General features: G+C 40.0%; 1 protein-coding gene across 8 annotated transcripts in view; it reads right to left on the bottom strand.

Moving 5' to 3' along the window:
- The window catches only part of CHRDL1 (chordin like 1), a 112,232-nt gene extending 93,369 nt beyond the window's left edge, over positions 1 to 18,863 (bottom strand). For 2 of the 8 annotated variants that reach the window (XM_070258247.1, XM_070258244.1), the window contains exons 1-2: positions 18,049 to 18,499; positions 14,332 to 14,480 (exon numbers count right to left, since the gene is read on the bottom strand). In XM_070258247.1, coding sequence (XP_070114348.1) covers positions 14,332 to 14,480; positions 18,049 to 18,200 — 301 coding nt within the window. In that variant the 5' untranslated portion in view covers positions 18,201 to 18,499. Of the gene's footprint in view, positions 1 to 14,331; positions 14,481 to 18,048 lie in introns of all 8 variants that reach the window. The other 6 variants (XM_005614419.4, XM_070258245.1, XM_014729087.3 and 3 more) reach the window with 6 other exon arrangements.
- Positions 18,864 to 20,275: the final 1,412 nt, after the last annotated feature.

Consider the following 20,275-nt stretch of genomic DNA (forward strand, 5'->3'; position numbering starts at 1 on the left):
ATCCCGGGCATGGACCTAGCACCACTCGTCATGCCACACTGTGGCAGAATCCCAAATAAAATAGAGGAAGATTGGCACAGATGTTGGCTAGCGACAATCTTCCTAAAAAAGAAAAAAAAGAATGTGTATTCTGTTGTTGGATGAAATATTCTATAGACGTCCGTTAGATCTGGTTGATTGACGGTGCTGTTTAGGTTAATTATATGCTTACTGATTTTCTGTCTGCTGGATCTGTTAATTACTAATCAAAGAGGGTAAAAGTCTCCAACTATAATAGTGGATTTGTCTGTTTCTTGTTGCATTTCTGTTTTTGCCTCACATATTTTGATGCTGTGTCAGATACATTCACATAAGTTTCCTTGCTCTGAAGTCTGCTTTGTCTGAAATTAGTATAGCTACTCCTGCTTTCTTTTGATTAGTGTTAGCATGCTATATCTATCTCTCTCTCTTTACTTTTAATCCATATGTATTTTTATAGTTAAAGTGGGTTTCTTGTAGACAACATATAATTGGATCGTGTCTTGTTTTCTTTATTCACTCTGATATTCTCTGTCATTTAATTGGGGTATATAAACTATTCAAACTGATTATTGATACAGTTGGATTAAGGTTGACCATATTTGTAATTATTTTCTATTCATTGACTTTTATTTCTTTTTCCTTTGTGTGTGTCCCATTCTTTTTCTGCCTTTTCTGGCTTTAATTAAGCATTTTCTATTATTCCATTTTCTTTCTTCTCTTAGCATATCAAGTATACTTATTTTTAAAACAATTTTAGTGGTAGTCCTAGAGTTTGCAATATACATTTACAACTAATCTAGGTCCAGTTCAAATAACACTATATCACTTCACAGGTAGTCTAGGTACCTTATAGCAGAGTAGTCCACATTCCTCACTGGCATTCTTTATGAGATTGCTGTCATTCATTTCACTTTTTCATAAGCTATAATCGCTCAATACATTGTTGCTATTACTATTTTGAAAAAACTTTTTTCTGTTAGCTCAATGAAGAATAAGATAAACAAAGATTTTATTTTACTTCATTTATTCCTTCTCTAATCTTCTTCATTTCTTTATGTAGATCTGAGTTTCTGACATATATAATTTTCTTTCTTTGTGAAGAATTTCTTTTAACATTTCTTGCAAGGCAGGTCTACTGGTGACAAATTCCTTCAATTTTTGTTTGTCTGAGAAAAATCTATTTCTCATTTACTTTTGAAAGATAATTTTGCTGGATACAGAATTCTACGTTGGTGAGGTTTTCCTTTCAACAATTTAAGTATTTCACTCCACTCTCTTCCTGCTTGCATGGTTTCTGAAGAGAAATCAGATGTAATTCTTAATCCTGTTCCTCCAGAGGTAATGCGTTTTTCCTTTTTTTAAGATGGTCTCCGTCTTCGATTTTCTACAGTTTGAATATGGTATGCTAGGTCTAGATTTTTTCATATTTATCCTGCTTTGCTTTTATTCTCTGAGCCTCCTGGATCTGTGCTTTGGTGTCTGTCATTGATTTTGTAAGATTCTCAAGCAATATTACTTCAAACATTTATTTTGCTCCTTCCTTTCTTCTCCTTCTGGTATTCCTGTTACATACATGTTAAACCTTCTGTAATTTTCCCACAGTTCTAGGATATTCTGTTGCATTTTTCTTCATTTTTTTCCTTCTTGTTTCAGTTTGTGAGATTTCTATTGGCATATCTTCAGCTCACTGATTCTTCCCTCAATCATGTCCAGTCTACTGATGAGCCTATCAAAGGCATTCTTCATTTCTGTTACAATGTTTTTGATTTCTCACATTTCCTTTTGATTCTTTCTTAGAGTTTCCATCTCACTGTTTACACTACCCATACATTCTTGCATATTGTCCACTTTTTCCATTAGAGTCCTTAGCATATTAATCATAGTTACTTTAAATTCCTAGTCTGATAATTCAAAATTATCTGCCATATCTAAGTCCGGTTCTGATGCCTGACTTGTCTCTTCAGACTGTGTTTTTTGCCTTTTAGCATGCCTTGTAATTTTTTGTTCAAAGTTAAACAAGATGTATTGGGTTGGGAGTGGCGCAGTGGTTAAGTTTGCACATTCTGCTTTGGTGGCCCTGGGTTTGATGGTTCAGATCCTGGGTGGGGACATGGCACCACTTGTCAAGCCATGCTGTGGCAGGCGTCCCACATATAAAATAGAGGAAGATGGGCACGGATGTTAGCTCAGGGCCAGTCTTCCTCAGCAAAAGGAGGAGGAGTGGAAGCAGATGTTAGCTCAGGGGTAATCTTTCTCAAAAAAAAAAAAAGTATTGGGTAAAAGGAATTGAGGTAAACAGACCTTTAGTGTGAAGTTTTATGTAAATCTAGCTAGGAATTAGGTTAATTTTACTGTTTTTTGTAGCCAGAGTGTCAGAGGCGAAAATCTGCACTCATGTCCTTGTTTGTTTCCCTCCTGCTGATTTTAGGATTCCCTAGATACTCCTTCTTAAATAGTGTCTGAGGCTTGCAGTTCTTTCAGCGGTAATCACCTGTGATTATATAGGGGCCCTATTGATGTGGTGGTAAATTGTGAGGGAAGGAGAAGCCTTCTATAATTGTATGATCAGCTCTCAGTCTTTCAGTGAGCCTGTTTCCCTGAGCTACATACAACCTTCAAAACTTCTTATTAGCTTTTCTCCCTCCCACTAGTATAGGTGAGACAGGAAAGCTAGTGGAGTTGGGTATTTCTCTCTCCCAGGTTGGTTAAGCTCTGATAAAATATCAGTCAGTTAGGCTGTGGTAAAATCATTTCCCTTGAGGGCAGTCCTTAGTTAAAGAGAACAAAAAGCTCTGGGCTTATTTTAGAATGGTTACTTTTTCCCTCCCCTGCCTGAAAAAGGAAGGAATTTTTCTCCAATCTCTACCTTTAGAACCTGTGGGGCTCTAAGAGATAAAACTCAAAATACTCACAAAAAGGACTTTTCCTCTCTCAAGCTAGTACATGCTTCTTCTCCAGCAATTAGTGAATTACCCTCTAAGTACTCCTACCAGGATCCAGAAGTGGTGATTCTTTGAATTCACCCATCTTTCCAGTTTTCAGAATAAAAAACACAGGGTGGTTTGCCCTGCGACCTCAATATTCTGATGGATTTAGGAGGATTAAGACTGATTTTTCAGTTCCTTCAGCTTTTTTCTTGTGACAATGGGAGTGACAACTTCTATGCTCATTACATGTCAGGTCAGAAACTAGAAGCTCTTTCTAGTCTTTTTTCTACACATTGTGTATAAAAAGGTTTTATTACAAAATTAACAACATATAGTACTTGCACTTTGTAAACTATATTCTAAAATTAACATATCATGAAAATTTTTGTGCCATTAAATATTTCCCCATACCTCATCCCCAGTGACATGATTCTATACCAACACAGTTGAACCATAATTTATTAACCAATCCCCTATTTGGGCATATTAGGTTGCTTCTTTTTATTTCTTTTAAAAAAATCCATGATAAGCATCCTTGTATATATAAACCTCTACATGAAACACTGGTTATTTTCTTAATATAAATTCTCAGAAGTAGATTTATTGGGTCAAAGGTTTTGAATGCTTTCAAATTCTTGGGCTATATTATCGAACTGCCTTCCAGAAAAGCTATGCTAATTTACCATCCCATTAGCAGTGGGTGAGAATGCCTAACACTGAATATTTTGTTTAAAACTTTGCCGATTTGGTGGGGGGGAAATGGAACCAATATTTCTTTCTTTATCAGGAAGGTTGAATATGTACTCATTTTTAGTAACTATTCTTATTTCCCCTTTTATGACATTACCATTATTGTTAACATTGTTATATTAATCTATATTTTTCATAGTAGATGCTCAAAATCATTTATGAAGTGAAAGAACTCAGGAAATAAGAATTACTTTTTAGGTAGAACTTGTATGTTTTTCAGCCAAGTCTTAGAAATACAATTTTCTTGGTATATACACAAATTAGACTTCTGCTCCATGATATTCTAGAATGGAGTAGGAAATATTTTAACAATTCCAGCATCTTTAATTGATGAGAGACAATCCTGAATTTCCCAAGACAAACATCTAAATGAGGCAGCTTTCACTACATTCCAGATGTTGGTGAGAGGAGAGTGATTTTCTCTACAAGTTTATAATCTTACTGATAAACACCTGAGTGATTTGTATTTCACATATACAACTTATCTAGACATTTCAGAAATAATTTGAAATTCTTAGAAGCAAATCCACGAAGGGCGCTACTAACATGTTGTTATCAGGCTAGCATAAACAGCCTACTCGTATGAGTCTGCAACCACTAATACTTGAATGGAGGTAAACTAGAAGTTACTTTGCAGATTTAAATCCACACTGCAAAGTAAGATGGAACCTTGTGTATTATGCATTTGATTCTGGATTATTTTGCTTGCTTGGATTAGCTCCTCAGAGATTGACATCAGATCTACCCACTTAAAATATGAAATTGGATGAGCTTTCACTATCAGCTATGTGATCTGCATAGTTGGGTGATTTACCCCTTTCTTACTTGATGAAAAAGAAATGGGATGATAAAAGATAAAGACCTCTGAAAGACTAAGCAAGCACTAAAATAAGACAAGCTATCAAAATCTGAGTTTCAAAATTTACATATTTTTAAAACTCACATCCAAACTGTTAAAGATTCTAACTTGCGGGAAAATCTCTTTCCAATGGAGCAGTATATACTGATGCCACAAGGAGAGTATTCTTTATCTATCACTTTTAAGCAAGTTGCTATCTCTTCTCTGAAATATCTTTAAGACAGGTTATTTCTTGGACACTATTAAATGGATCCTTTCAATACATCTGAGCTCACCATTATTCATGAAAACCACAGACAATCCAAATAACTTGTTTCAGTCAAAAGCTTCCATTTCTCCCAAATTCAGCCTCTTAAAGAGCATTCTTAGAAAAAGTGTGAAAATTAAGTGAAATGAATTTTCCCTGCTCCAAATTTGCCTCAAAGCCTAAGATGTAGATGATAAGTGTAAAAAGCAGCCAGGAACCACGTCCTAAAAAACATGGAGCCAGATAAGAATGGTGATAATAACAATTAACATTTGTCGAGCACTTCCTCTGAGCCAGGTTCTGTTCCAAGAGTTTTACAGATATGAATTCACTAAATTCTCACAAACACCCTACAAGGTAGGTACCATTATTAGCCCTATTTTACAGATGAGGAATCTGAGGCACAGGGAGGTTTGGTAACTTGCTTAAGTTGGCATGACTGGTCAAGGTATGGAGCTGGGATTCAAAGTAGTCTGGCTTCAGAACAAAGGACTGTAACCACTACAGAATTCTGCCTCTCCTGCTACAAAATTGTAAGGTGCAGGTCACCCACTTTTAGAGCTTGGAAAATAAAGGGCTTCCACACATCCTTGCCTAAACTTTTCTCAAATTACCCTTCTGCTCTATTTTTGATATGCAGCTTTGATTACCTTTTAAAGACTGATTCTTTAAAATTTTTAATTTTAAAGACTGATTCACTGTTGGCTGTAGTGAAGTCAAGTCATACTCAAATAGACTATATAAAATGGTACAGCTGGCAGACGTTATTTTGCATTTTTTTGTATCCATCGCAGTGATAAAGCATAAAGTATAAAATAGTACCCATGCTGTCAAGGGGTATGAAATCTAGTTGTGAAGATAGATTACACCAGCTAAAAGCTCTTTTTCACTCTCTTTAAACCTAACAGCACTTTTCTCATAATATTCACATGGCATTTATCCCATATTCTGGTACCAGTGTCTTGTAAACTATGCTTCTTGAGGATGAAACTATCTTACTCAAACACTAACTTCTGATAGAAATCTGACCCTAAATGCAAACATAATGGTCTTTCATCAAGTGCATTGGTCCTATTATCTCAGCAATATGAGATTTGGCCAATTATGCCCAAACAGACAGACTGTAGACAGAAATCTACAAACTCCTGGAAGGAGCAAATTCAGGAACTGGAGGCAGGCAAGGAGATGAACAGTGATGCCTTTGGAGATATTAAACAATGCGTCTGCAATTGCTGTTTTTTTTCAAGTACATATCAAAAGTAAACACTATAATCTTTAAGATCTGTTTTACAACGGGTGTCCAACATTGGTTAGCACAATTATAGCTGATCGTTCTATGAGTCTGCTGAACAATTATCAATTTTCAGAAACTATGATAAAGTCAATTTCAGTACATGCTAATTCTGAACATTTAAAAAGTTTTTGGCATCACCCAGGAGAGAATTTAATGAGTTACGTGGCATAATCAACCACACTTAAAGTCTCAGTATATCATCTTGGACAAGCACAAGTGAGCTGATCTTATTGAAACAATGATGCCTCCTCAACTTCTAGGAGATACAGGCAAGAAAAGTAAGTTTATCGCTTGCCAATAACTGAGAGATACCAGCTGGAGAATGCATGTCTTATCACTAACTAATGGCATCTGTGAGTAGAACTTGGTCCCAAAGGAATTCCAATTAACATTTGAGATGGATCTTCAACCTGCATCACTGTAGCTGTTTTTCAAATGGTTCAGCTGGCCCTAATTCGAAGTGGCAATTCCTGGTACTTTAGGGGCCGCTGTTAACCAGAAGAAAGATGACAAAAAGTAAACAACAGAGATGTGCCACTATGCCACCAATGTTTTGCCCAATCATTACTGTGTAGCACCCAGGACGAGGTCAAAAGGTCAGTAGTTTCACCACCAGTCTAAAAGCAAGAAAGCATTCCCATGATTGTTTTTGATAAGAGCTATTATTGTAGACACATCATCATGTAAGTATCACAATAATATTTATTTTATTATAACACATACATCAGTGCAAAGGGAGAGATGAATCTTTGCTGTCCATTATATGAGTGGACAAATCAAGTCAACAAATTCCTTTTTAACTATTTTTTTAAAAGGCTGCTATAATAATGAAGAAAAAATTAAACTCATAAGTCCTTCTTTCATTTATTAAACTTGAAACAGAATGGAAGAAGGGCAAGATATAGTAGTTACAGGGGAAAAAAGTCTCCTATATCTCCAGCAATTGGGCTTCTAGAATTGAAGTCTCCAGTAGATTTCCTCAGGGCTTTAAGACTTCACTTCCAGGCTGTGGAAGCCAGTGAAAGAGGAAAGCTAGGAAGAAGTCAAATTCTCCATCCTGTGCATACAGCTTATTCCTTTTTATCCAGGAGCTAATTATCTTATTCCTACTTGTTGGATCATTTGCCCAAAACTAATTCAATTCAATACATATTGAGTAGCCTATGCACAGCATAGCCCTCCCACTACCTGCCCTTTCTACTAGCAGGTGGGCAAACCCAATGAGAAGAAAAGGGTCCATATTTCAAAGAGGTTTGATCGTCGAGCAAGGCGACATAATTGGCTAAGATGAGAACTGGAGATTTTTCATGAAATTTCAATTTATTGTGCCCTTCTATCTTCCATCAGCACTGATAACTGGGATTTGATGGTATTCTTGTTAGTCTTTACTATGAGGCCATGGCGAGATCCTTTTACAGAAAGGCTGCTCAGCTGATGAAACCTGACGTGAATCTTTTTCTGGTTAAAACCGTCTCTTACATCTCATTTGGCATAGGACTTTGGGCAAAAATCAAAGCTCTCGTTTGCAAAAACAAATTGTTCTTCCTATCAGCACCTCAGTGGCACAAGTCTCTGCTCAGACGTTCACTTTCTATTTTTTTTTAAGATTGGCACCTGAGCTAACAACTGTTGACAATCTTTTCTTTTTTTCTGCTTTATCTCCCCAAATCCCCCCTGGTGCATAGTTGCATATCTTAGTTTCAGGTCCTAGTTGTGGCATGTGGGACGCCGTCTCAACGTGGCCTGACGAGCGGTGCCATGTCCACACCCAGGATCCGAACCAGCAAAACCCTGGGCCGCCGCAGCGGAGCGCGCAAACTTAACCACTCAGCCATGGGGCCGGCCCCAAGGTTCACTTTCTGTTTGGTCAAGAACTCAAGTTCTGCTCTTGAACTTTTCACAACAGAATCAACTTGGCATGCCCTGACACTGGTATCTAAAACGTCCAGCTTCACTTCAGACAACATGGGATTTATCTCCCCTACAGGTGCATTTTAGAGAATCAACTGTGAATTGACATAATAAACCAAAGTGGTTGTAAGACAGTGCTTCGTCTTATAAAGCTTGCTTAGGGCATCTGATAATTGACAATCTAGTCTCTAGACCTATTAAACACCCATTTGTTAAACAATTCCATGTTCTAGCCTTCAATTAACCTAGATCATCCAAAAGTACCTGAACCACATTTCCTTATCACTTATAAAAGACCTTTACTGAGTTATAATTTAATACTTGTCCTCTTCCTTTACAGAGGGTCAACAAAGAAATGCCAAACAGACAATTCTTCTATGGAAACAAGGTTATACATGGTGTCCTTATACCACCCACAAGGTGCTTATTCAAACATCCCATGATCAATACTGTTTGAGTGGGTAGGAGAGAGGAAATAAATCTCTGTAGATGAAACTGTAATTTTCTCTTGCCAACAAACTCAAAGTTTCCCTTTCTATCCTTTCAGGAAGCATAAGTCCAATTTAGAGTGCGAATATTATAACGTACTAAACCAAGTATTAAAAATATTTACTCTTTCTACTTTCTTCAGATGGCCTCTATTTTGTTTCATCTTTAAAAATGTTGTCTTGCAACTACTCTTTCATATATAACCTGTTTCTAATCTTTTTAGAAGCAGGCAAGCTATAAATCTTAAGTGAATAAAATACTCTTTGCAACGAACTTGTGATAATGATAAAAGTCCAGGTATGCTCCAAATACCTAAAGCCAGAGCCTTGGTTTCCCTTGTCCTACTTCCCAATTCCCTATTCTAGCATCCTTTCGTTTGCTGTCCAGAAAGCAAGAATTTTTCTCAGTTTATAAATGGAGAATCTTTAGTTCAAAGAGCATGAATGATTCAACCAATACCACAAAGCAGGCAACAGAACTGACCAGAAACCAGGTCTCCTGACTTAAAGCACAGTCCTCTTTCCATTAGACTATGAGGACATTCCAATCCTACTGAGAAGTCAGGGAAATCTAAGAAGCATGGACATAAAGGCACATATTTTTAACCTTCCTCACAAATTTCCTTTGGCTTAGCTTATTTAGGTTCATGAATAACTTTACTCCTAATCTCTGTCTTTTAACTCTCAAATAGTATACTGTCTCTCTCAGGAATTCTGGTTACAAAGTTCTTTATTCATTCACTTGGATCATCTCTTACGTGTTAAGTGGCTGCCATGTGCAAAGGACTGGGCTTCTATTCAAGAGAATGAACTGGCTTTCTCAGAGAATTGCTAGAGGCAATCTGGTGTAGTGAACGCAACACGGAATTTGGATACCTGGGTCTTAGTTCTGGCCCTGGCTTGGATTTGCTGTCTGTCCTTGTACAAAATCACTTGACCTCATTGGGTTTCAAGTTTCTCATCTAAAAATTAAGGGGATAATATCACTTGATTTGCAAGAGAGTTACTCTAATAGCTACCACTTATTTAAAGCTAACTATGTGCCAGCCACTGTTGCAAAGCACTTGATATACACAATCTCATTTATTCTTCAAATGACCATGTTGATGGCCACTGTGTTATTATTTCCCCCTTTGTACTAATAAGAAAACTAAAGCTGGAGAAGTTAAGTAACATTCTCAAGGTACATAAGAAAGTCATGGAGCTGTGGTTTGGATCTAAGCTGACTTTGGAGCCTCCATACTCAACCCCACTGGCTCCCCCAACATAAAAAATAATTAAGAATGTACTTTGAAAACATTAAGCGATCTAATTTTAAGGTATTCTTCCTATATTCTACTTCTACCTACTTAAACTTCTAAGATGTGAATAGGTCTACTCTTTTCCTTGCTTCTTTCTATTGTCAAATAATCACCTCAAATGTCCAAGTAAGAATCTGGAGGAGGAAAACTCAAGCCTTTCTTGTTGGCTTTCACAATAGAGAGGCTCTAGGTAGGCTCCATAAGGCCATGCTTCACATGTCTTAACTTTTCTAAGTATCTTCTTCCTTCTCTTCAATCTTTTGGTGACTCGCCCTTCCTGAGAAGTTCAGAGGCCCATTTTTAGCCAAAAATGAATGTTGGAAGCTTTTCTCCTGAGGATAAAAATGAGTGAAATCTAGTCCCTTGGAAGATCCAGCTAACTCACCTTATAAAGCAGGAATGGACTCCATAAAACACACGAATGACTTCTCTGCCCAGAACCTTTGCCAGACTTGGCACAGGCTGGTCCATTCAAAATACATAATTGAATATTTCTAACAACTCAATTCTTCCACCTTACTTTGATCAAGAGTTCATTACCAAAGTTAGATCTGCCAAAAGAGGCAAACTCTTCAGCCCAATTGTCTCATATTTGCATGAATATTATGCACTGAATGTTACGCTCCTTTGAACTTCAAAAGAGCTTCCTGGCCTCTTTGACTACAACTTTAACAACAGAGCATAATGGAGTTACAGAAAGACCTTTTCCCAGCTAAAGACCTCAAACCTTGCTGATTTTGGACAGTAACAAACTTTTATATAAGCCACAAATGGCTCATTCATCCAATGCAATGCACCATCCGTATTTCCTGGGTTCCTGAGCCTGTCTTCCCTCCTGTGAAAGTGATGGGCTATGGCTAATTAGCTACTAGCAAGTGGCAGCACACACCTCTACCTTTTCTTGTGAAAACAGCTTTCCACAAATAAAGCATTTTTGCCAGACCTCTTCGGATTGTACCTCAACTGAGTGAGTATCTCTGACCACAACAGCATACTCCCTCATTCCACTCTGATGCCCACGAGGAGAGCCAGCAGGCTACAGAGCACCCTCCTTGACCTAGAAGCTTACATTCAAGTCAGCCAGTGAAAGATCAGAAACTTTGGCTTCCTTGGGTAAAATGGTATCAGACAGCAAGGAGAAACATGAAGCTTGATTACCCTTATAACTACACATTTCCTAAAGTTTTCCCAATTTTTTTAACTCTTTTTCCTTTTTCCACATCCATATGTACCCTTCTCTAGAACTGGACAGTAAAAATAGGGGAAATTAGATGTCCTTTTACTTTAAAGGATGTTTCCCTTGCTGTAAAAGTAATACTTGCCAATTGTGGAAACTTTGGAATGAATAGAAGCAGCACAAAGATGAACAAAAATAACAGTCATGAACCTACCACTCAGATAAAAAAAAATTAGTTTCCTACTACACACCATACATGAATATAAATTTCAGATGGAATAGAGAATTATGGGTAAAACTCCAAATTATGGAAGCAGTAGAAAAAATCTAAGAATATGAAGTGGGAAAGACCTTCCTAGGAATGAGAAGAAATCCAGAAGCCATAAAGGAAATGAGTGACAGAGCTGACTACACAAATATTTAAAACTTATGTATGGGAAAATACAACTTAAAGTTTAAAGCGAAATAGCAGACTGGGAAAATAAGATTTGAAATACAAAAGGTTAATAACATTTGAAATAACAAAATGTCAATAAATAAGCTTTTATAAATCCATAAGACAAGCAACCCAACTGAAAAATAGGTAATTCAGTGAAGAAATACAGCTGGATTAAAAAATAATTGAAAAGATGCTCCAGTAATAGGAAAATACCACAGTAAAAGTGAAATATGATTTCCCCTAATACTGGCCCTAAAATACAAAGATTAATAAGACTTTTGGTGAAGGCATTAGAAATAGACACTCATACATAGACGGTGGGAATCTAAATTGATACAACTTTTTCGAAAGACAATTTGACAGTACTTACGAAGCTTAAAACAGAACATATACTTTAACCTAACAATTCCTCACAAATATGCTTAAGTGCCTAAAGGTGTTCATTAAAGCCTTACTTATAATAGCAAAAACTGAAAAAAACCTAAAGAGCTACAAATAGGGACTGGTTAAACAAACTATGGCAAACTTATATAACTGGAAACTATGTAGGCATTAGAAAGAATATGGTAGTCACATTGCAATGTTCTGACATGGAAGGATGTCTTAGATACACTGCTGAATAAAAACAAGTTACAGAAAAAAATATATAATATCCCATTTTTGTAAAAGGAAAAAAACCTATAGATATGTATGTATCTTTTTATAACAAACAGCAAAGAGTTTGGAAGAACACATAGCAAACAGTTAACAATAGTTACCCCTGGGGAATAGGATGGGCGTTGAGGGATACACATTCTTTATAAAGCTCAGATAAGAAATTTAAAAATAAGTTAATACATGCATTTTCTGGGGCTATCACATTTTCAATAAGCAGTGTTTTTAATGGAAGCATGATGGTACATTACATGGATCATTTATGTAACCATTCCCCAACGGATTGACATTTCCACCACTTCTAACTTCTCACTGTTAGAGCAGCAATATAAATCTGTGTGTGTGCATTGTGTGTGTGTGTGTGTGTGTGTGTATCAAGGCAACGTACATAGGGCATATACTTTGAGATTTCCCCTTTAGTGGAGATAATTTTGCACACATCTTCAAGACAGTTAACTTTGGGCACGGTCACAGAGAATGATGCTAAGCTGCTCCTTCAGAGAATGACCATGACATTAGCCTCATTATCTGACTACAAGCCTGAAACACTAGACCAGAACTGGTGCCCTAGGCTATCTGTTACATAATCATTTCGACACCAATTGAATACCAAAAGGGCTTGGGACAAATTCATAGGCAGTAGGAAAGGTTAGAAAGTGATAGTTTTTGGTCTGTAAATAGTTTTTAAGTCATATTTTTCTTTGGTTTGTCAATTAAGCTTTAAGTTGCATGGACAATATTCCTCAAGACTTCATAAATATGGAAGGCTTCCCAGAAGAGACCGTCTTCTAAGAGTTGCAAGCTTCCCCTAGGATGCCATCAGTAACAGGCCATAAGGGCAGTTTCCTCCTAGGAGAGGACGGATTTTAAGTCCAGCTGATTGTGAAGTGAGCTGAGAATGGATGGTCAACTTTTCTACTACATCCCCTTGATCAAGAAGGAGTTCTGAAAGAGGAGGGCTCTGAAATGGATGACACATTCAAATGGAAGGAAAAGGAGGTCCTTTGAACAATACAAGGGAGAGGCTGATCCAAGCTTCTCTGCTGATATTGTGCCCTGCTAAACTTCCTCTCATGGCCCAATCATACTAGATATCGCCACAGATCACTCGTGCTTAAAAACCTAATCAAAAGCACTATTTCTCCAAGGAAGAAGACTAAGTTTACTATGAAAATTGTAGTGGGACAGAAACACACGCAATGATGGAATAGGTTTGACACTGTTCTCTGTCAGCAAGACTCATGCCTGATATATTTAACTTATGCTGATAAAGGAGATAAATGTTTAAGTGATGGGCTTCAGATACTGCTTCAGCTCCTACCAAGAATATTTTCACAGTTCCTTCTCATGAATAAGTTCAGTGGAGCAGAGAATGCCCTTCTTGGACCAGTTCCACTTTGAGCTTCTTTTGATGCAGCCAAAAAGGGGAACTAGAGCTATGGGTTTTCCTTCAAATTTAGAGCAAGTGTCCACCTCAGAGGTGACTGCAAGTGGCCCAATGAAGGTGAGGCTCATACTGTGTGAAGGCAGCAGAATGCTCCCAACAAGAGCAGAGATGTCAATGGTTACTCATAAATCTCCCAAATGTCGCAGCAAGGAGGCTTAATTATCTCCCCTTCTTGCCACTCTGCTTTCTCCAATGTGTTAGCCCATCACACGGATCACTGACTTTCTAGAAATATTCCCTGGCTTTGCGGGTACGTTCCTTTCAATAAATGGCATCCAATTTGCTCATGGTCCCTGGAATCTCAATTTCCTCAAAGGATTTTTCATCTGAATCCAGTTCCTGTGAAGGTTTTTTCCTTCTTCGTTTTTCCGGCATAAGAGAACAGGCAGAGCCGGCTTTACTTTTTCTTTTTTTTTTCCTTTTCTGTGTTATTCTTTTTCATAAACTGAAAACCTTTGCTGAAGAGTCTGAAATTTGGGAAAAAATCCAGCTCATCTGTCAGATATTTCTAGAGTTACGTAAAATGGAATGAGATTTGTACAGTTTAGAACAGGAAAAGGAAAATAGGCTAATGTGTCATGTGTTCTATGAGATGAAAACTATATGATAATCAGAAAAACAGTCCCAAATTTAGTTGGCTCAATTCAAAGCCCTCATTCTTTTATCAACTCATGCATAAACCAGTAACATTCACTTTCTTCCCTTAGAATAAGGGAATGGCCACATTTGGGCTAAATCACGATCCCAACAGATTATAACCAGATTGTCAAAGAAATTACAAGAAAGTATCTTGTTTTTTAAACTCAAGACACTTACGTTTTACTTGTTCTGTTTTGCTTCCTTCTAGGAAAAGAAAGAACAGCAACAAGGAAAAGATGTATTTCATGCCTCCCATTTTCCACTTTTTTCTCATTTTGGCCACTGCAAAAGGCAACTCAAAACTTTCAGGGCCCAGTATACTCAAGCTGTTGGGAAGAAAGGAGAAAAAAGACTTAAAACAGATCCTCTGGAACTGATGGAGATCATTGATGCTTAAGCTTGTAACTTGCTAAGGAAAAAAAAAGTGCTGGGGATTTTACATAAGTGCAACCATTGTTTTCCTGCATAAGAAAGAGAACTTGCCTCTCCTGTCTTGCAAAGATTGTGAGGGAAAATTCAAGCGGATGAACATGCATTCCTATCCGACGCTCAGGCTAAATCCTTACAGGCAAGTCATAGGAAAATAAAAATAAATTTTGAAATCCTCCTTTTTAAGGGAATTAAAGTTGATTTCTCAAGAGATTTTCTTTGGGAGAAAAGGGAAACTGGGGTTTGCAAAACGGCTACTTTGGCAAACAAGATAAAAATAACAGGCATGAGACCCAAACAATTTCTGAAATGAAAGTTAACTAATCTTAGCTTCAAGACTACTATTATTATTTATCCTTCAGGGATGAGGCACAAATTGATCAGTGTTCCTCCTGTGTCTTCTGAGATCTATAAGGATCTTTAGTTTGGCTACTGATGTTGGAAGAGAGCGATGTAATTAGCAAATGGCTGCAATTAAACACCTGAATGATTCAGACATATTTCTCTCACATGAAGCCCATTGTGGAATGGAAATTTAAAACGAGCCATTTTAAGGGAAATTAGGCAAATTTACATAGGTAACATGCTCACATTGGGTCACCATGAAAAAGACAATCAAAGCAACTACAATTCTTAAAAATATGAGACTTGCATTTCCAGTCTCAGGGGTGAAAATCTTAAACTTTTTCAGCCTTAGAACACAGCAACTTTGCCATAGCTCATATCCAGTCACAGGTCATTTCCACAGACTTTACAATTTGCAAAAGTCTTCCAATGGGTGATTTGAAAATATTTAAATATTCGAAAAACACCACATTTCAATCTGGGGCTAACCCTGGATGGGAACTGAACTCATTGATCTTTTCAGAGGGTCCAACCTAAATGCTGTATAAAGAGGTGAAAGGAATGCAAGCAAGGTGACCATTCTGGAGAATTTAATTGTCTTTGGGCAGTGATGTGGATGACACAGTTCCAACTTTAAATGCTATGGATAATTTGAAATCCATTGTTTCAAATTATGAATATGTAACCGAAGAAAAACTGATTGCAGAGAATAATTTGCGCTATCAGCCAGGATTTGCAGCATCCGTCTGCCTTCTCTACCTCCTCCCTGCTCCTTAAACAGGACTAAATTCTCCTAGGACATGTTCCTAGCTTTCCAAAGGCCTCAGTTCTGACGTCTTGGTCCGCTCTGTAAGCTTGTGGTCCACCTTCAATCACTCAGAACATCACGGTCCTTTGAGGGCTACCAGGATCCCTTAAAGCAAATCATTTCCATGAACAATTTAACGCAGCTACCAACCCTAGTAGGCTCTTCCTGAGCCTACTTTAATAAGCTTATCCCCCAAGCCTCCAAATGAGAAACATTTTTTAATCACGGAAATCCAATTCATCACAATCACATATGGATCTCAGGGGGTATTTCTGAAACCACAGTTTTTGGGTCTCCCCAGGCAAGAACCAACAGGGTTGTTTTTCCTGTACAATGGCTGGGTGATTTGGTGAACAGTAGCATTGCTTCATAACTCAAGCTGGCAAGAAAACGGCTCTGAGGATTTTTTTTGCTTTTCTTGGGTCCCAAATAATGTTATGAGCAAATAAAAAAGTTGGTGACGAGAGGGCTATCAATCTCTTTTGGCGTTCCTGTCATCTGTGTGGCCTCCCAGGCTGTGATGGAGAACATCAGAAAACGAATCGCTTTATAAATAATCACTTTTGATTTCAAGATCCTGAAGTCCTGCCTTTGTATTCTGAGCAGAAACATAAACTGAGAAGAGTTCCCTCCCCAGGTCTCCTCCCTGTTCAATTTCTCTTTGTACCTTTAACTTTTTCTTTTGGGGAAAGGGTTCAAGACATTTGTTGGGACTGCAGCAATAAACACAAGCAAGCATTGCTCAGCAAACATGCCGACTCTTATACTTGCAAAGAGCCAAACTGTCCTTAATTTTTCAAATTATACTTTGACCCACTTAACTGGAGTTATTTCTGCATTAACTCTCTGTCTGCTTCACACAGGCTGTTGTGCCATTGAACTTGGCTCTTTTATAGGTGACTTAGAAATGTAGCCATTGATGTGTTTTGGGGGGATCCAGGCTCCAACAAGAAAGCCACAAAGAAAACAAAACCCTGCAACTAACACTGGGGAGGGGAGGAGGGAGAGTGGGCTTTACAAGAGAACAAGAAGCATGTCAGAACCTAAGGAAATGTATCCATTAAGGTGCCTCCATGAAACAAGCATTCACATTGTTCATTTGCATCAAGCAAAGGGACCAAGGGCTCCCTGCCCAGCTGTAAATGCAGGGCAATATGGGCCCTAAGTGTCAGGAGTCCGACCAGTCTCAGAAGAGGTCTCCTGGGTAGAACAAATCCGGAGACATTCCCAAAGGAAGGCTAAAGGATGAGCACATGTCAGCCAGTTCTTCACGCCCCACAGTGTCTCTTTAATCCTCCCTAGAGGCTTGACTGACCTTGTAATCTCACATTCAGTATCATCTGTGGGACAGCCCCCAGGGTAGCAATTCTTTTTCTGACAAACAATAAGAAGATACTGGATCTCAGGCCGTGTCCATCAGTTAAATCCTCTCCCCACTCTATCACCCAACAAGAAAAGCTCAGTTCACTGGTGGAGGGTTACCACCGAAAAATGGCAGTTCTAGCCCAGGGTGTCTCTTGTCAGAGTCGATGCCTTCATTACTGCTTATGCCTGACAAACAATGCCTTGCATTTGGCTGGCAAAACACCTTGCTATCTATCATTTCATTTTATTCCCAACAACTCCACCTTCAAAATGGGCACCCTGGAGCCCAGAGAATTCAACTGCCTGTTCTCACAGAGTTATTGCCACAGAGTGAGTGGTAGGGCCGGGAGGGACTCGAAGGGAGGCTTTCCAGGCCCTAAGCTCAGGCAATAGTGCGTTGCTTCCTGAGCCTAGCGTCTCAAATTCTGACCCCAGTGGTCTGGGCTGGAAGACGAGGCAGACGTCCAGAGGATAGAGAAGCCTGTCGCTCGTCTGCCCTGTTTCATTAACTTTAGCACGCATTAATTACCCACTGGTCCAGAGCACTTCAGCAAGCGAGAAAAGAGGCTCAGGACACACGCGATAACTAAGGGGACTGCAAAACCCATTAGTTAGCAGCTACCCAAGTGGCCTCCCCAAAGCGCCAGAGCATAGAGATATGCAGGCCGAGCGGGGAGTGGCGAGTGGTGAGTTCGAATCCAGAGCCCCCAAGTTGCCTCTGACCGGCGCCCTGGGCCCCACCTCCAGCCGGGCCGGCCGCTAGCAGCTAAACCCGAGAGCGAGTTGGAATGGCAGGTCCCGAGAGCGAGTTGGGGTGGCAGGTCGGGGGAGTTCGAGGCGCCCTGGGGGAACTTCCAGGAGCGGCTCCAGCCAACAGAGTATACCCCACCTGTGCAAAGGCTGGAAAGGAAGGCAAGGAAAGCGGGCACCCGGCACTGCTCACTGACCTGGCCACTGGCCTCCTCCGTCTTCCAAGCGTGCACGCGCTCCGAGCTCCCCGGGGCGCTCCTCTGAGGTCTGGGGCTCGCAGGTTGTGGCGAGAGCTAGAGTGCGTGCGAGGGGGGAGGGGGGACTCAAAAGTGGGTGGGAGGAAAAACATCACCGCCCTCACACCACGAGGGAGCTGCGGCTCGTTCGGCTCCCGGGGGGCAGAGCCAAGGCGCGGGCGCGGCGGCCCGGGGCCACCTGCCCGCCCGGCGCCCGCTCGCTCGCCACTTGGCCCGAGAGGCCGGCTGCTTGGGGCAGGCGGGAAGTCCGCAAGCACGCAGCCGCTGCGAGTACGCACCCCCTATCCGCCCCGGCACAACGGCTTTATTCCTGCTCCCCCGGCCCGAAAGTTAAGAAATCGGGAGAAAGTGTGAGGCTCAGCCGGCGACTTTCCCATCACGCAGCGCCCCCACTGCACCCCCCCTTCTCTGGCTAAGTGAGCGTTGGGGTCTTAAAGGGACCGCACATCTCCTCCAGCCTCTCCTCCCCCTCTGCGCTGGATGCACCCAGGAGCTTCCAGCACTTGCTCCCTCCCGGAAGACCCCGGCTACTCTCCCACTTCCTTGCCTGCAAGGCCGCAACCCATCTCCTCAGACACAACGGCCTTTCTGGTTGCACCTGGTCTGGTCCTGAGCTGGTGCAAGGGAGGCGAGATGAGCTGGCCTGGCAAATTATGCCCTAGCAAGCTGCTTATCATTTTGTGGCGTTTCCCAGATCCACATTGCTGCTAGAAAAGGGACAAAGCTTTGGTGTCCTTGAACGCGGGGTGGAGATTGGAGATGGGTGTCTGTGTGGAGGGAGAGAAAACGACTTTCAAATCTTCCTTCTCTCACAAAGAGGGCTTCCCAAGCCCCACAGAAAGGGGAAAGGGCTTGTACTAACTGTTAAGGGTCTTTAAAGAAAACTTGGAGGGGCCCGCCACAGCCGCCACTGTTCTAGTAGTCGCTGTGATTCTGAGTTGGGCCAAGAACCCAACCTCGAAATCACAATAGCAGTGCTCATGCTTTGGTGAGCCTGAGATAGACTAGTTCAAATTTGTGTTTATTGGAAGAGCGATAGTTACAAAGAATTATCAGAATCCTCCAAGAGCACAGATGCCTTGACAGACAGTGTCCATTTATATTTTAAGCCCCTAAATTTGGAGTACAGCTGCAGGGAACTGGATAATATTGATATTCCTAACATCTGTATACTACTTTATGGCTTACAGAGTACTTGCATATACATCATCATTGCTTTTTAAACCCTCACAACAAACTGTGAACTGTCTGTGGCCTGAAGTGTCAGTGTTGCTGGGAATCTTCTGGACCATTCAGCTCAACCTCTTCGTGTCACAGAAGAGAAAAACTGATGGGGAGAAATGTTGTATCCAAGGTCACACAGCTAGTAAATGATAGATTTGAGATTCCAATTCAGATTTCCTGACTTCCAACCCTCTACTCTCTAATTGTTATCTCCAGTCTATAGATGAGGAAGTTGATGCTCAGGGAAATGGTGGCTTGCCAAAAAACAACATATCAGGAACAGAGAACAAAGGAAAATTAAAACAAGAATGATTGTCCCTGGAAGTTTTCTCCTTTTTCTTTCTTCAGAAGTGTTAATATCATGCAACTAGCCCCTGCATTGCTGGAGATGTTTATTTCACTGTTAACAAAGGAAAGGGGGCCCTTTCTGAAATGTTGCCTTCAGGGCCCAAAATGTCTAGCTCCATCCTGCTGCTTGGGTAGCCATACATTGCCACATGCATTCAATTTGTGCTGTAGTATATTAGTTTGAACTTGCTGATTTGTTGCCTTATAACTCTTCTTATGCCGTTTAAGGCACTGATGTTTTGTCTCACTAGATTGTGAGTTCTTCAAGGGCAAGGACTGGTTGTTCAATTTCCTTTGTATCTGTATACCTCAACCCCCATCATCACTCCCAACATGCTTAGAGAGTGTTCAGGAAAATGGGTTTCAGGGAACAGCCTTGGACAAACATGGGTCCTAGCATTTAAAATCAGTAGACTCGTTGAGATTTAAAAACTTATCTATTTGGCTACAACCACTCGCTCCCCTTGCTTGATGCAATATTCTGATTACTGCATAATAAACCGCCCCAAAACGTACTGGCTTAAAAGCTTAAAACAATTTATTATGATCAAATGGCTCTTTTCAACTGGGCAGTTTTTGCTCAGGATCTCTTATA

This window comes from Equus caballus, chromosome X (genome assembly GCF_041296265.1).
Source record: "Equus caballus isolate H_3958 breed thoroughbred chromosome X, TB-T2T, whole genome shotgun sequence".
Lineage (NCBI taxonomy): Eukaryota > Metazoa > Chordata > Mammalia > Perissodactyla > Equidae > Equus > Equus caballus.